Genomic DNA, 17,942 nt, shown 5'->3' with positions numbered 1-17,942 from the left:
TGTAACTAAGAATCTAGTGCATAAGAAAAAAAGGACATGATAACTGCTTACATTGAAGTATCTTGTCAATGATGAAGTCTTGAAAATTAAGTTGGTAATATTTTTACTGACTTTTAGTATTTAAGAAATGCAGCTCATCTTTTTTTTTTTTTTATGCAAACCAAAGCAGTATTTGGTGTAAAAAAAAAAAAAATCATTACTTCTGTTATCATAACAAAATAAACGAACAGGAATGGCTGTCAACTGGTTTCTGATTGTACAGTAGAAGATTCCCCCCCCAATTTTTCTCTCAGTTTCCTTATAATTCTAAGTATTCTTTTATGCTTGTTAACTAGAAAAAAAAATTACCACATTCTACAGCTTTCTCATGCTGAGATTAAGCTTGCTCAGTTCAGATATTTTGACCCCACAAGAGCAGCAAACAAGAAACGTTTATTAAATATGGGGTTTCTCATTTTAGCATAAACATGAATGAAAGCAATGTATTGGTGAAAATGATAGGAAATGCTCTGAAGATTAAGAACAAAACAGAACTCTATCAGTGAATATAACAACCTGCCCTCTCACTGTAAGAATCCTGTCACAAAAAGGCTGTAGGTAGGAATATTCAAGGAAAGTGGGTATACTGAGGAGATATGTTTACGCAGTCTCCTGACAAGGCGTTCCTCCCTCATTCCTATTGATCAAGAATATTAAGATCCAAGTCTCAGACCTCATAAATACTGAGAAAGCTCATCACTTCTTCTGTATACTTTTATTCCACCTCAACTAGGAAAACTAAAATATTTGTGTTCTGATAAAAAAAGTTGTCATCAGTCAGTTCTAAGGATAAACACATGTATGTATCAGTAGACAGGTGTAAGCGAAGTTGCCATTAAATAAATTCCATTTGGAAGCCACATCCTTCCTGTCTTGGCTTTACACACACACCAATTATGCACACTAGCATTTGCTCCAGGAATAATTTATGTTTGTTCAAATTCTTTCACTTCTCTCTGGAAGTGTAACATTGTCTTTGCTCATTACTTCAATGTTAATGTAAAGTTTTTAATTTAAAAAACATAAGGGAAGAAGTTTTTTTCAAGACTTAGTTCAGTATCAAAAAGTCGTAATACATCTGAAACAGAATGCTCGTGAATCAGAGGAATTATCTCCTACAAGGATATCATAGAAGAGGAACTCCATGGAACTTCATGATTTGAAAAAACTAAAAGTTATCAGTGAGCACATCCAACCATATATCATGATAGTCTTGATAGACAAGCTGGATAGAGAGTATACTGTAAAAGTGAAAGAGACAAAACCCCCTCCTTGAAGTTACAGCCACCAACCCTTTCCCCTTCTAATCCAATGCCCAGAATGCTTTAATATTCATATGGAAAGGATGATAAAACACTGTGCCACAATCAATTAAATAGAGATATACATGATGCTTTCTTCCCCACCTCCTGTCATGAGACATTGATTGTCATACAAATATCTTTGCTACTTGTGCATGGAAAATGTACTTAGGGCCACTTATTTACATCTTCTCTGAAACAGGTCTGTTTACTGGTAGTACCAGTTCAATGATACAAACTAGCACAAAACAGAATATCCATAAGTTTATCAATGAAAGCATTATTAAATTTCACTGTCCAGACAAGCAGATGTACAGTACTGTTCCACACAGTATATTCTAAAGCACTTGACCTAGCTGCCAGATATTCAATACTGTTTATGATGCTCTTCAACACATTCTTTGGAAGGTATATCTACAGTATAGCAGTTATTCATGTATATCAAAACCTAGGCATGCAACTCTATTGACTAATTCCCAAAGCTGTTTCTTACTGCAGACAAACAACTAATGAGATGATTTTCACTAACTAATCTAAAATATTTTATTGTACATCTACAGTTTTACTGTTCTTATGATTAAAATCCCTCCTACTTATGACTGTGTAAACACAGACTTATGTAGGCTGAAAGAGACCTCTATATCTGGTGGAACCTTCTGTCCAATGCAGCCTTAGACAGAGAATGCTGTTCAGGGCCCTTTTGAAGTTTTGAACATTTCCAAGGAACGAGATCCCACACCCTCTCTTCACTACCTTTTCCAGCATTTTATCACCCCACTGGTGAATTCTCTGCTCCTCCCCACACAGCAAGTCAAAATTCTCCAGGATGTAACTTATGCCCACCATCCTTCCACTGGACACTTCTGAAGAAATAATGTCTCCATCTTCCTAGACCATTCTAGGTCGCTACAGACATTAATAAAGTTTGCCATTAGCCTTTTTTCATTAAGGGAGAACACACACAGTTCTCTTACCTTGTACATCATATGTTCCAGCAGCTAGGTAGCTTCCTGGCCCTCTGCTGGACTTGCTCCAGTATGGCCACAGCTTTCTTGTACTGGGAAGCCCAGACCTGGACACAGCATTCCAGATGCAGTCCAAATACAACCAGAGTGGAAGGATCACTGTCCCGGACCTGCCAGCTACACTAATGTAGCCCACAATGCAGTGTTCATTTCCACAGGGGCACTTCTTTGTCTCATGTTCAACTTCTTGACCACCAGGACACACAGGCCCTTTTCCACAAAAGCTCCTTTCTAGGCAGCTGGTTCCCCGCCTGGACTGTTGCGTGGAGCTATTCCATGACAGATACAAGACTGTTCATTGGCTTTTCTTGATCTACATGTGGTCCTTCTCAGATCAATTTCTAACCTGCATAAATCCCTCTGAATAGCAGTCCTGCCCTCAGGCGTAATATCCACGTCTCCCAGTTTGGTATCACACAAGCCTGAAGAGAATGCACCCCATATCATCATTTATGGTATTACTAACACGCTAAACAGTACTGATACTAGTATAGAACCCTAAGGGACATGACTTTTAACCAGCAACCAGCTGGATGTTCTACAACAGATTACAACCCTTTGAAGCTGACAGTTTTTCACACACTCTTATTGCCCAGCTGTCCACTTCACCTCTTGCCAAAGAATCATAGAATTGAAGAGTTTTGAAGGGAACCTCTGGAGTACTACTCAGCTAGAGATTGAATCTCTAGTCCAACCCCCATGCTCAAGCAAGTAAACTAGAAACCATTTCTCGGAGATATGTCCACGCAGATTTCGAGTATTTCTAAGGATGTATACTTCACAAAATCTGGGCAACTTGTTTTAGTCATTAGTCACTCTTACAATAAAAAGGCTTCCACTTAAGTTTAAACAGTTTCTTGTATTTCAGTTTTTGCCTGCTGCCTCCTGGCCTATCAGCGGGCACCAGTACTTCCATTGGACATTTATACACATTGATAATATCCACCCTGAGCCTTCTCAAGGCTGAACAATCCCAGCTCTAGCACCTGCTCCTTGATGCTCTAGTCACAGAGGCACCCTCATGACCCTTCACTTCACTTGATCCAGGATGCCCGTATCTTTCTTGCACTGAGGAATATCACCACCCTCAAGCTTCCAGCAATGTCTTTCCTAACATAACCCAGAAGACTAGTCCCAATTTTTTATCGTCTGCAAACTTGATGAGCATGTGCTCTATCCTAACATTACTGAAGACGTTACATACCATTGTCTCCAGTACTGAACTCTGCAGTACACCATCAGTTACTGGACTCCAGACAGGTGATCTTTGAGTTGCTATCAAAACACGTCTTGCTCAGCAGTGCAGCCAGTTTTTGATCCACTTCACTGGCCCTTTAACTACTCCATGCTACTTCAGTGTGTCCATGAGGATGTTACGGCACACAGAGTCAGAAGCTTTACTGAAGTACAGAGCTAGTCACCTCACCACAGAAGGCTATGAGGTTAGTCAAATGTGATTTCCCCATTGTATATCTATGCCCAATCAGCTATTTGTCTTTTATATTTTTTTTTTCAATGCTTTTCAGTATTATTTGCTCCGTTCATCACCTCAGCCATTGAGGAGGGCCTGTCCAGCCTGCGGTATCCCTGATTTTCCATCTTCCCTTTCCAGAAGACAGGAGTGACATTTGCTTCTTCCCAGCTGTCAGGAATATCTCTCCCAAGTTGGTCCCGCCAGGACCTTTCAAAAATGATCAGGACTGGTGACAGTGGCCAGCTTCCTCATCAACTATGGCTGCATTCCAACAGGTCTCAGGGACTTGTCTATGTTCACTTTGTTTAAACATTCCCTAAACTGACCCTCCTTCGACAAGGGTAAATATTCCTTGGTCTGGACTTTCCCACTGGTATCAGAGACCCAGGATTCCTGAAGGCTGCTCTTACCAGTGAAGACTACAATAAAGAATGATTCATTACCTTGGACTTGTGAATGTCCTTTATCAGAAATCTCCTGTGCACTCATCGGTGGGCTCACATTTTCCACAGTCTGCCTTTGGCTCCCAACATTCCTGTAGAAGCCCTTCGTGTTGCCCTTCATGACCCGCACCACATTCAGCTACAGGTGCACACTTGCACAGTGTCTCTGTACTCCCCCCAGGCCATCCATCTCTGTTTCCACCTTGTATGCTTTCCTTACACATCTGAGTTGGTCATGATCTTTCTGTTCATCCAGCGGGCCTCCTGCTGCCTTTGCTTGACTTCCTTTTCATTCCTGAGGTCGGAGGTGGCGATAACTGAAAAAAAAACCTCTTCTGGACACCCCTCCAGGACTGTATCCCCATGGCATTCTTCCAAGCAGCTGGCCAAGAAGGCCACACTCTGCTCTCCTCAAGCCCAGAGTTGTGATCCTGCTTATCTGTCTTCTTCCCGTCTCTCAGGATCCTGAAGGCCACCACCTCGGGATCACTGCTAGCAATGCCAAACCTGACCTTCCTCTTGCTGACCGGTTCCTCCTCATTTATATCTACCAGGTCCAGAAGAGCACCTTCCGTCACCGGCTCCTCAATCACCTGCGTTAAGACAGTGCTCCCCAAAATCTCCAGGATTGCCTGAGAGCTGTGGTTTATGATCACTGCAGCAGATAGTGGGGCAATTCCAGTCTGCAAGAGGTTGTGGACATGAGGCTTCCTGGGGATGTCTGAAGAAGGCCTCACTTATGCCCCGGGGAGGGGGTGCGCCACCGTGAGCGAAAGCTGGTGGTGGGCAAAGCGGGGCTGGGGCCGGGCCAGGGGGCTCAGGCAGTGCTGGCAGAGGACAGTGGGTGCAGCCACAGTACCCCCTGATGTGCCCCGTCTCCGGAGCTAAGCAGGGCTGGGCCTGGCTACCACTGGGATGGGACACCACCCAGAGACACCCTTTGCTGTCCCTTTCCATTTGGGGTTTTTCCCCTTCCTCTCTTCACCTGGCTTTCATTCAGAAGGACCTGTCATCCTTCTGAAGCCTCCTCGCACGCAATGTGGAAAATGGCCAGATGGGTGCTAACAGGTGTAGGACCATCCACCCACCTCCTTTTTTCCTGCTGGTGTCACGATCTGCAGCGTCAGCACCTCTGGTGCTGCCTCATAGACCACGAGACGCGTCCGCCACCTCCTTGGGGTGGGGTGGGTGGAGGCGCGAAGAGGTTTTCACTCCTCCCTAGCTAGGGTGGCGGGGGAGGCCTCCTTCACCCCCCCAGAGCAGCTGGGCAGGACCCCGCACCTGAGCCAGGTGCAGCATGTGGTGTCCTGGGAGGTGGTGGGAGGCAAGGGCAGGAGGAGGCAGGCAGGGCACTGGTGGCAGACTGCCGGTGCTGTGGGTGCTGGTGGAAAGTCCTCTCCAAGGGGATCCTCACCTCTGTATCAGAAATGCTGTGGCCAGCAGGACTAGGGAAGTGATTGTCCCCCTGTACACGGCCCTGGTGACGCTGCACATCCAATACTGGGTTCAGGTTTGGGCCCCTCACTACAAGAAAGATGCTGAGGTGCTGGAGCATGTCCAAAGAAGAGCAACCACTCTGGTGAGTGGTCTTGAGCACAAGTCTTATGAGGAGTGGCTGAGGGAACTGGGGGTTCTTTAGTCTGGAGAGGAGGCGGCTGTAGGGAGACTTTAGCACTCTCTGCAGCTGCCTGAGACTCTGGCAAGGTGGGTCTTGGTGTCTTCTCCCAAGCAGTAAGTGACGGAACAAGAAGAAATGGCCTCAAGTTGCACCAGAGGAGGTTTAGATTGGGTATTAAGAAAAGTTTCTTCACCGAAAGGGTTCTCAAGCACTGGAACAGGCTGCCCATGGAAGTGGTTGAGTCGCTATCCCTGCAGTTATTTAAAAGATGTGTAGATGTTGTGCTTAGAAACATGTTTTAGTGGTAGACTTGGGAGTGTTAGGTTTATTGTAGGACTCCGTGGTCTTAAGTGTCCTTTTCCAACCTAAATGATTCTATGATTCTATCATCTGTTCCTGACCAGGCAGTGTGGAGTAGATACCAACAATAATATCTCACGTGTTTATCTGTATGAGAGTTCCAACCCTTATGTTCTTGTTCATTATCCGTCCCAAGGAAGAGTTCCATGAATTCCTTCTGCCTTGTCACATGACAGGCAATTTTCCCTTCCTTTTCTTCCTGGCCCTAGTTTGGCTATAAGGAGATTACAGGAGATTGTTTCACCGTCTTCACTAAACTCAAGGTATACAAAATCTGCTGCTTCCTTACTGTCCATACAGACAATCATCTCATCACAGAAGGTACTCGGGTCAGTCAAACACAGTTCAGCCTAGGTAAATCCATTCTGGATATTCCCAGTCATCTTACTGTTGCTGGAATTAGCTTCCAGAAAGACTCGCTCCATAACCTTCCCAGAGATTAAGCTGAGACTGACCAGCCTGTATTTGCCCAGATATATCTTGATGTTAAGCATGGTGTTTGCCTCTTTGCAAACATCAGTAACCTTGTTCAATTGTTGTGACCTTTCAAAAATGATGAAAGCAGCCTCATCATGACATCAGTCAGCTCCTTCTGCATGCCATGTACAAGGTATCTGGTCCCACGCACTTGTATATGTCCAAGCGATTTACGCATTCCTCAGCAGCATCATTTTCTGCTGTGGGTAACACTTCACTCCACAGACTTTGCTTGTTGGCTTTTGAAACTGAGAAGACCAAGGGTGGAACTGACCAGTAAAAACCAAGAGGAAAAAAAAGCCCCGAGTATCTCACCCTTTCCATATCCTCTCACTGAGCTGTGGATCCTTATTTTCCTTTAGCTTTCCCTTTGCCCTCAGTGCACTTACAGAAGCCATTCCTACAGACCTTCATATTGCTCGTGAGTTGGAAATCCATCCGAGTTCTGTATTTGCTAACACTACACGTGCGCTCAGGCAGTGTCTCTACATTACTCCCAGATAGTCTGCTCTTGCTTCCACCTTTGGAGGACCTCCTTTTTGTGTTTCAGCTTAGGAACACAGTGTTTAGCCATGCTGTCTTCTGTGTTATGTTAGATGCTCTTTACATTGTATTTCCTACTTGAAAGAGCTTTCTGTCAGCCCTGACAGAATCTGAGGTATCTGTTAAAAGAATATTCAGAGTTTGTATAACAAAAATAATCCTCCTTACTAGGGCATACGTTACCTTGAAGAACCACGTAAATAAAGAGCCATTTGCAAAGTAGAACGTGCTGTTGAGAACACAAGCAGTAAAATTCAGTGTTTCCTAGAAGTGCTTGACTTCTTGCACATATGCACCTGAGTAATACACATACGGATTTATCCACCACTCAAGGCACCATGTTTCCTGGATTACTACAGAGAAATGCAGCATGCATGGATAACAACTCAGGCACTTGCCAAAGCAAGAATCTGCACTGCTCCATTGAAGGAGGGGTGAATGACTTGGAGTTCTACCCTTTCTTCCTTCCCTGAAATAGTCTAAGTGGCATCTGGCCCATATCATTGTGAAAGCTGGACCACCCCGCCTCTGTCTTTTGTTGAGAAGCATCAAGGACCCTTCCTAAACTGATTACACTAGAGTTTAAGAGCTTCCCATTACTATTTCAAAAACCTTCAAAAAGTTAAAGATTCTATGACATTAATATGAAAGTCTGCTACCTACTATGAAAGAAAATATGCAATACTGTTGTTAGAAACGTATGCTAGGATGATAAAAAAAAGCAACCCTAGAACTGAAAAAAAGTACTTTAGGCCTCACTCTTAGGACAATTCTACACTGAGATGTTATCTGAAACCAAGGCCACAGAAGATGAAACCACTACTGTTAAAAGAAAAGGCTTTTTGAAAAAGCCTCATATTTCAGGATGCAAAAATTCCATGCAAAAGGACCGTACTAAAAGAAAGATCTATCAAACTCCTTAGGCTGACCTACTCTAAAGTCATCAGTTACCCAGTCCTGAGCAAAAGCCCTTTCTGACCCATATCACTATTACTTTCATGAAATTGGATGATTTTTGTTCCAAAGCCAGAGAATTTGAAAATATCCTTCAGGCTGAAGCTCTACCTTAATAATTGTGTTTTCAAAAGCCTGACAGTAATACTGAGTTCATACTTAACTGCTTCATACTTAACTACCTCTGTTCATACCTTCCTAAAATATAAAGCTGAGATAAAATAATACTAAATACTTGTACTAATCTCAGTATTCTGTGATAAATATTGTGTATTAAGGGTATCAAATCAGAAACACTTAATTGGTTTATCTGTTTCTTCAGTGGTAATTTTCAGGGTAGCGAATGTATCTTTTCAAGCCATTTAACAATGTTTGTAACCAACTCTGTTCATTCCCCAAAACTGGAAGACATTTTCCCTTCAAACTCTGCAAACAAGCCTTCTTCCATATCTCATTATTGGGCATCCTGCAAAACTGAAATTGCTATAGCAACACCTGCCATAATACCAAGGTTTTCATTGTAAGATAAAGGCTAAAAGTACTCCTAAATACACAGTAAAGTGACCACATAGAGTTGTACCATGAGCTAATTTCAGCCAAGAAATTAAAACAAGATAAGCAATGTTTTGCTAAGGAATCACTAGAGAGTCCGTTATTTTTGTGCAGAGAAACTTTTTAAAATATCATATCTTCCAAAATATGGCAAGAAGTACTCTACAATGGATAATGAATCCATTTTGACAGTACCATCAATCCTGACAAAGAATTAGCATAATTCCTGTAAGTATACATAATTTTATACGTTAAAAAAGTAGTATCAGAGCAGAAGGTCTAGAAAGGATTTTACTATTCTTTTTGTCTCATTAAATAAGTATTTTATATGGTTTCCACAAAACAAAATCTGACAACTCAAAAAACAGTATACTATTTCAGTAGCTTTGAGAACAATTAACCCAGTTCCTGCACCACCACATCCGGACTTTTTAACTGCTCTCATGTCCCACAAAGTTTACTTCTGATTGTTGTGCCTGAGACATTATTAATTGTATTTGACAATTAAGTTATTTTTAATCTCCATTTCTAACAATGAAAACATATAGAATCAAAAGTTAAACGTCATTCCAACAATAGCACAACAATATATGCTATTTTAAAAAATTAAAATAACAAAAAGTTTCTTAATATAGCCCAGCACCAACGCTTCCTAGGCTTTCAATATATGCAAAACTGTGCACGTGTCTGTATGTATAGGATATACAAGAAAAATTAGACACTTACACAGTATTTAACCTGAAAAGTGAGCACTTCATTATGTTCCACTCCTAGAAAACAGTTTATTTACAGTGAAAATGTCACCAGTGTCTGTTTAGAGTCTACTTGAAGACAGGAATAAACCGTGTCCAAGAGTCAGTGTTAAGAGCTATCAAATAACAGCAATCATTTTCTCCTTACTATAATATCAGATTGCAATTATTAAAGATCCACACTAGAAAGAGAAGTTAAGATCTTGCAACTGGAAGTTCACATTTTTCTCATTCTGAAGGATAACAGCTCTTACACATCCTGCTGCAGGCAGCTAGCCTCCAACAACAGATAATCATCAGGCAATTGATTTTTTGTTGTTACGGTCTGTATAAAAGATAACAGTGGTTCCACAAAGTGGCAGCAGCCATACTGAAACACTGTGCTGACCAAGAAACAAATGTGTTGAGTAAATTAACTAGTACAAAAGCTTTGTGGGTTTATGGGCAGCTGAAGGCAGAAATATAATTCTTAAGAAGGCGAGGAATTCCCCCTTATTGGGATTTCAACGCCTCAGATTTTTTTCCTGTGTAAGAGAAACTTAAGCTATTGCAGTAAAACAGACAACTGTGTCAAAGTACCAGAATTTCAGTCTCTCTTCCCCAAGCTCGAAACAAATGCCTTGTGAAATGGAATTCTCCTCTCGTGCCTCCTGAGGTCATCAGGACACATTAAGTCCTTCACAAAAAACACTGTTCATGCCTGCAGTCCCTAGAAGGCTTGTTTGTTTGGGTTGTTTTTTTTTTTTTTTTTTTTTTTTTTTTTTTCTTCCCCCCCCCTAGATATATGGTAGGAGAAAAGTGGTCTGGGTCTGTTTTTGACAGATGGAAGAAAAATGCATATTTATAAAGATGTCAGCAACTGGGAAAAACTCAGAAAAAAAATTGTACCATTTTCCTTTTCTTTCAAAGATGTATTTTCCTAATTCTACAGCAACACTTTGTGTCTTTGTCCATCCAGTAAAGAAGTTCCAGAAGTTATAAGTAGCCATTTCAAGAAATCTTCTAATCTGAAAATACACATGCTGTCAGACTGGTCTAACATCCACTTTCTGGTTCACAACCACTTCAACTGCTACAATTATTTTTTATTTTTTTTTCTTTTTTCTTTTCAACTGAACTTGTCTGCAGTTTGCTATAGACCTCAAGGCTAAGCATTTAGTAAGAGAGAAGGCAAACATTTTTTTTTTACATAAAACACATAAGTGGAAGTTTATAGACTATTTCTGCATGTCACATGGAAAATGACTAATTCCTATATTCTGAACACAGACAGTCAATCTGTTTTGAAAGTATTTGTATCTCCTCTGAAAAGTGTTTGGGATGGACATGAACAGTCTGGGTAATACAAGCCTGCTGTAAATTGCAACTCTGTAGATCACTCACCATTTCACTTTATTAATCATTTTTGTTCGCCCATTCTTTCCTAAAAAAATCTAAAATACCCATTCAGGACAGGCAAAGACTCCTTTATGAATCCTATGACCAATCACTTAAAAGATTGCTGGGAGTGACATTATACCAATATAAGATCTCCCACTATCTCAAATAATATCAATGATTTCTGTGAAAGCTGTCTTGTTACTCTTCCATGGTGAATGACAAATATTTATACGCCAACTCTACAAACATCTCTCTCAGTCTAGAAATCAACATCAGGGAAAAAACATGTAAACAACTAGTGCCTTTTAGGCTGTGATTCACAAGAAACAGGGATTTTTCTTTCATCTAAGAAAGAAATATACTGTAGAGCTAGTAAGTGTTTATTTGTTCATTTTTAAAGACTAAAAACACCCAAAAAACCCAACCTTTTTGCTATATAGTATTAATATAAGGGTGCATATTTTTTTTTAACAGTAAAGACCATTTACAGAATAATTTCAGATAACCAAGCATGTTTACTAGCTATTTGCCTGGGAAGTGGAAGAGCTTTTCTTTCTTCTTTCTCAGCTTTTCACTTTGAAAACTCCTCCCTTTCTGTAAACTATTTCAAAGCAAAATTTTTTCACCTCCAGCAATCCAGATTACAAATCTATCCTCTCCTGACAATTGCTCTTAAAGTTAACACAAGTCCTGTGCTCATTACCGTCAGCTAAAGAAACAGCTTGAATGTACCTGGCCGACATAGCCCCTAGTGCAGGCAGCCTTTAGGATGTCTGCATGAGCCAATCTTGGATGGAAAAGCACAATGTGGACAAAGTGAACACTCTGGGAGATGTGTGCTGCACAGATCTTGCAGTGAAACCCTCTCAGGAGCACTCACAGACATCCCATAAAACATGGGCTTGTAAACTCAGTGCTGCACTACACCTGATCACTTGATATATACTCTTACAAATTTATAGACATTTCCAGAATCCTCATTATGCTCCAACAGATACATAAATGTGTCATCAAAACAGAGCATTCACAAAACCAAGTTTAACACTGATGGCAAGCCAGAGAAGAATGCTGCCTCAATATGACTGTCACATTGCTTTACCAGTGCTTCACCCTTTAATACAGTGCTGCCCGTTTTTTTCTATTCCCCTTTACAGATCTGTTAGGACTCTTGTTTCACAAGTACTGTGCTAAAAAGACCCTATGATTCCACCTGATGAATCTGGCACAAAGCACATCTAAATGGATCAATAAAGCCTTTCCAGTTGCCAGCTTTTTTGAAGACTAAGATCTGTGCAAGGATCAGGAAATTTGAAAAAAAAAAAAAAAGAAAAAAAAAAAAGAAAAAAAAAAGAGAAGAAGGTTAAAAAACAAAACAAAAAGAAACCAAACACACAACAGTAAGGGTGATTTAATCACTACAGTCTTCATGGAAAACCAAACAAAACAACCATTTTATGTGAAAACAATTTTCTTGGTGTATACAGGAGTCTTGTGCTCAAGCCTTATGACTGGAATTTGTACCTCATTTCAACACACAATTTTAAGCAGTATCAGTTAAAACTAGGGTATGACTAGTATAAAACATTAAGCTATACAATTTCTGAATTTCTGAGGCATTTGCAGATATGTTGTTACAGATAAGATATAAAAACTGTATCAATTGACAGCAAGGCTGAAGATAAAAAAAATCTGACCAGTCCCTTGCAGCTAAAGTTTAACACTACCGCAGAACTTTGAAGTTGAAAGTAAAATATAAGTAGCATCACTTAAAGCTAAGAGAACTGACAATGAGGATACTGTAGTCAGGCACACAAAATGCTTTCCATACTCCTGAGAAGCATGAGAACTTTAATTTCTGCACTTTCACTGTGATAGTAAAAACTTCAAGTGTGTTTCTGAACAAATTAATGTTTCGCCTTGCAACCTTAAAGACTCAAACTGTCTAACACCTTGAGAGATGCAGCAAACACAGAAATATGCAAATGTTCATAATTTTCCAACTGTATTACAATAATGACCAAGCTGACTCTGGTCCTGCAGTCCCAGAAAACAGACGAAGTTTTTTGTTATTGAAATGAACTGCCTTTCCTATTTAAATATCTAAACACAGTATTACCTTCATGGCATGGATTTCTTCTATTAATCTCTCAACTCGTTTCTGATTCTTTAATTTCAAGTCTTCTGAACCCCTGAAAATGAAGTCAGTCTTTGTTAAAAAAATGTGGGTTTTGTTCACTTTATTTCCCCATAGGCTAATACTAAATAGCAAAATAAAAATATAACAGGAGAGAGCATAAACAAATTCTCTTGTTGTTAAATGAACATTTCAGTACAGAGCTGAACATAATCTAATGCTTTTGCTGTACTGAACAGAGGGGGAAACACTGAGGATTTACCAGAATAATAAGAAAGACAAATGTGACTATTAGAAAATAGTAACTATAATTCCTATCAACAATACATAGGAGACACTGCTATCTCAAATATAATCCCATTAAGATCGGTAATATTTAAATATAAAAGATCTTCGGGCTTGCTTCTTATTTTGCACAATTTGCTAGAATTGTGGGAGACGAGTAGGCTTAATTTACACTTTGAACGCAGTAACAGATGTTATGTTACACCGTCTCCAATGAGACATCATAAATTACTCTGTGCCAGTTATCTTTAAAAGCATAATCTACAAAATGTTGTTTTAACTATTTACTTAAATATGAATTGATACTCATCATTAAAAATAAAATATGACCTGTCTATCTGTGCAAACTGAACAGGATTTTTTGCTATAGAACCTTGCAGGAAACTGCAGTGAGAAAATGTTGCACAGTGACATCCAGCAGCAGAATAACCTAAAAGATCAAGTCTGACACTTTTAAAAAAGTGCTGTAAAAGTTTCTGTAAGTGATTCAGGTTAGTTTCCAACACACTAAGCCCCTTTAAAAAAATGTTATCCCAATTCTGCTTTATGAAACTGCTTTTAGTTACTATTTTTAGTCTATCTAAAGAGACATAAGACAAAGAAAATTTATGCATCATAATGCTTTAAGCTTTAAATGTAATACATGTTTCTCCAACTTCTCCATTTCTTGGAAAACAGTTAGGACACTATTTCATTTGTAAACACACAAACAAGAACACTGATATTTAAAACTGACTTTTTCAACTTTAATTTCCCAATGTGTCTGGTTAGTCTGCGAATAGTCAGGACTCTGGCCTTCTTCACATCTTTTCTCATCTTCACCACCTGTCAGAAAGATGGAAGACATTATTAATCTTGTTTTCCTTGATTAGTTTCCACTTCATTACATTGACTTAAATTTTAGAAATTAATTCAACAAAAAGAATGGTTTTTGAAGAGTGCATTCCCTTGCTAACCAAAACCCAATTCAACTTAATTCAGATTTCATTTAAAATCAAACTGCTTCCACAAACATCAGAGGAGGAACAACCACCAGTCTAAAAATGTGTCTGAGGTCTAAACAGAAGACAAGACATTCCTAACTAGCCATACTTTAATATTATTCTTAGAGCTAGACTGAGCTAGAGATTTGAGGAGACTCACCTTTCTCCTTTTGTTTATTTTTGTCCCAGTGAAACAGCACCAGTACTTTTCCATTAGTACATGACATGTAAAAGTATTTTCATTATGAAACATCTGAAAGCTTAAGGAGATACTCCCAAATTAAACATTATTTATTATAGAACAGAATTTGAGATATGAAAATCTTTTTACATATTTGATTTTTGTTGTAAATAAAATCAAAGTGATTTCCAGCTCACTACTGTAGCTTTCAGCTTTCTATCCTACCCAGTAATCTGTTCCCAAAATGTATTTCAAAGTAGACAGTATTAAATAAAACTCAATAATCATGTTTTGGTCTTATTTCTTGTCCCCGAAAAAAAAGAAATAGAATTCTAATTATTATTAGACAGATGGTATAAACAGACAAATCTTTGGCATCTTTTGCTATTAAGTTCCACCAGAGGAAACCTTAGGCCTATGCATTGTCTTCTCAAAATGCACATTTTGGAGATACAGGGAGTCAACAATGACTTATAACCTTGCTTTTTTACAACTCAGAAGAACCCCTTCTTTGTTCATATAAATAGTACTATTACTATTAAGATTTTGTATTTAAGTTAAACTTAGAAAATATGAAATATTAAACAAAAAAAAAAAAGAAAATCAGTCTTCAGGCAAAAAGCCAAATTTCTCTTAAAGATGTTCGAAAGTAACTTGGCATTTATTTCTTGAGGAAGTTTTTTACCTCGGATTTCTATTTTATCTTCTAGTTTCTCAAAGATAACACCAAAATGATTGCTTAAGCGTGATTGCACCATCAAGTCAGTTCCTCCGGGACTATCAGTGATAGACCTGCATCAAGCTTGACCAAAAAAGAGAAAAAATAACTCTTCAAAGCTCACAGAAGAATACCTCACATCTATGATGGGAAGCTTGTCTAGTATATATATTGCCTGTGCAGAGACCATAAAGGTGAGATGTTATCATTTATTTTTAAAAACAATCTACATATTTTACACACCTGATTATGTCTGTAGCTAGGTTACCAACACAAGCAAGTGGTTAAGCCTTGAACTGTACTCAGCATTGTCTCTACTGAAGACTGAATCAGGCAGAGAAAAACAATTTCTAGGGAGAGGCACATGCCGATTGCCAGCTCCACCTCTGCCAGGGTGGAGGAGAAGCATGTGGAGCAGTGCTTCCCCGAAAAGTAGGGAAGGAGAATTGTACTGGCGCAGCATTACTGGCACTTGAACAGAGAGCAGGGAAAAGGCAAAGAACATTTCTGGGACAAGAATGACAGACGAAATTGGTCTCCTGTTCTAAAATTGATACAGCAAAGTTCAGTACTTACCTCAGTTACTCTAGTAAAAATAACCGTACACACAGGTCTACCTACAAGCATTTCTACTTCAGTTAACAGCAGAAACCACTTGCCAAAAAGCACCTGTGCCAAGTCCCTGCTAGACAGCAGCATTGCTCAAGTCTTTATGCACTAAGGAAGAAATCCTTAACATTACCATTAGCCATCTGAATATGTAAACATTTATTTTTGTAAGATATTGAACGTTATCACAGCTCCCTATATTACATCTCCTAAATGGAAGAAAATAAAGCATCTTCTGGTTGAACACCTCTCAGATACTATATACATTCAAAGAGTATGGCACTTCAGATGCAAACTGCATATGACTTGTCAGAACGTTTTGGGGGCGACTGTTTGTTTTGCTTTCTTTTCTGATTTTTAAATAACTATAAAAAACATCAGCAAGCTACAGACACATTTGAATTTAAATAACTCATACCTTACACATTAGTTACTTTAAACCCAAACCTGAGGTATATTTAACCTTCTTTCAAAAAATATTTTGTGATGTATTTTTTAATAGAAATACTAATGCAGACACAGCATGTTTCTGGGGCCTACAAGAGCCAAACCCCAGCCTCCCCCACTGCCAGCCAATGAAGGCTGTATAGACATATGACAGCAGGAATGAGGGAAGGTATTCACTCTTTGGCAGACTAGGAATATCAATTTATGTAATCCACAGTCACTTCTTTCACACGGGACAGTATGCATCAACTGTGTTCTTGGAAGTACTCATAAAGTTCTCAAGAAAGCAGTCAGCTCTTTGGGACAGAAATCAAAAAAGTTTTGCTTTAGATTTACAGTGTGCCTGAAATAATGCGGCTTAGACCACCAGGGTGGCTCCTAGGACTCACTGAACTATCCACCTCTCATGTTACAAAGTGAAATAGGCAACTTCCTCTTGAGTAAAAAAAACAAGACAAAAACAACAGCAAAAAAAACCCAAACAACAACCAAAAAAACCAAAACAACAAACAACCCAGAAAAACAAACAAACAAAAAAAAAAACAACCAAAAACCTCCCCACCAAAACCAGCAGCAGATTTTGAAAAACAGTAACAAATAATTACTCCCAATAAGAAAGAAATTTTTTATAAAGAGGTTACGAAATACAAGAAAAGGAGAAGTCTTTGCACTGAAACTTAGAAAGGCTGCAGTGTGAGTCAGGGTCAGACTTATCAATGTTTTAAGATCGGGCTATAAGGATTTTTAATCTACTTGGAGGTCGCAGTAAACGCAAGAGAATAAACACAGGCAAATCTCAAAGCAAGCTACTTATTCTATCAACAGGAACGCATTCTAGGATTCCTGGAAATTCAGGAAGCCTGCAATTATAAGTGGAAATAACCACTTCAAGAATTCCTTGCAACAAAGAACAAGAGATGCTTTCCTTTGTTGAAGACATTTCTTTATTCTGTGGGAAAACAATATCTACAAGGCAATTAAGCCATTACTATTTACTAATGCTAACAACTATCCGTGCTTATTAATGACTAATGCATATTTATTAACTACAATTCTTAAATAGGTAGATAATATAAAAGTAAGAATATGTAAAGATAATATATAAATTATTAAATCTCAAAGAAATCATAGGGGAAGTGAACTCACTTAAAAGCAAGCCTAGGTAGTAACACATGCTAGCCTGAAAGCACATGGTAATGTTTCAAAAGCTATGGTTAGGAATAAAAATCACATCAACTCCACACTATGCCTTCCACAGTATACTGCAAGTATTTATATTACTACAGGTCCTAAACAAAGATGAAATGCAGAAAAATTCCTTGGCTACAGGTATTCCACAAAGAGAGGCTTCCACAACCCCAACAACTTGCAACCTACAGTAAGCGCTGCCACAAAACATGACATGTACCAGACAATTGCACACAAACCATTTCAAGCCATAGGCAGACATTAGCTGCTGCTGTTTCAAGAGAGAAAGTGCAAAGAGTGCAGCATGGGACCAGCAGATTACTAGAAAACTTCTCCTGCAGTTTATCTTTGCCCAGGGAGTGCATGTTACTGAAGGGGTTTGTAATAGGAATTGCTGCTCGCTACTAGCAGCAGTATCTGGCAACAAAAAGACCCCTGATTTGGATGGTACACTTGGCATGGTACAAAGGAACAAGAGG

At 39.2% G+C, this 17,942-nt stretch overlaps 1 protein-coding gene across 2 annotated transcripts in view; it reads right to left on the bottom strand.

Moving 5' to 3' along the window:
• Positions 1-17,942, bottom strand: part of SRFBP1 (serum response factor binding protein 1) — an 81,470-nt gene that overhangs the window by 38,959 nt on the left and 24,569 nt on the right. For both annotated transcript variants that reach the window (XM_042787937.1, XM_042787936.1), the window contains exons 2-3: positions 14,074-14,162; positions 13,035-13,107 (exon numbers count right to left, since the gene is read on the bottom strand). In XM_042787937.1, coding sequence (XP_042643871.1) covers positions 13,035-13,107; positions 14,074-14,162 — 162 coding nt within the window. The remainder of the gene's footprint in view (positions 1-13,034; positions 13,108-14,073; positions 14,163-17,942) is intronic.

This window comes from Tyto alba, unplaced genomic scaffold (genome assembly GCF_018691265.1).
Source record: "Tyto alba isolate M040663 unplaced genomic scaffold, T.alba_DEE_v4.0 Super-Scaffold_13, whole genome shotgun sequence".
In the NCBI taxonomy this organism is placed as follows: domain Eukaryota; kingdom Metazoa; phylum Chordata; class Aves; order Strigiformes; family Tytonidae; genus Tyto; species Tyto alba.
This window is presented reverse-complemented; position numbering and strand designations above follow the sequence as displayed.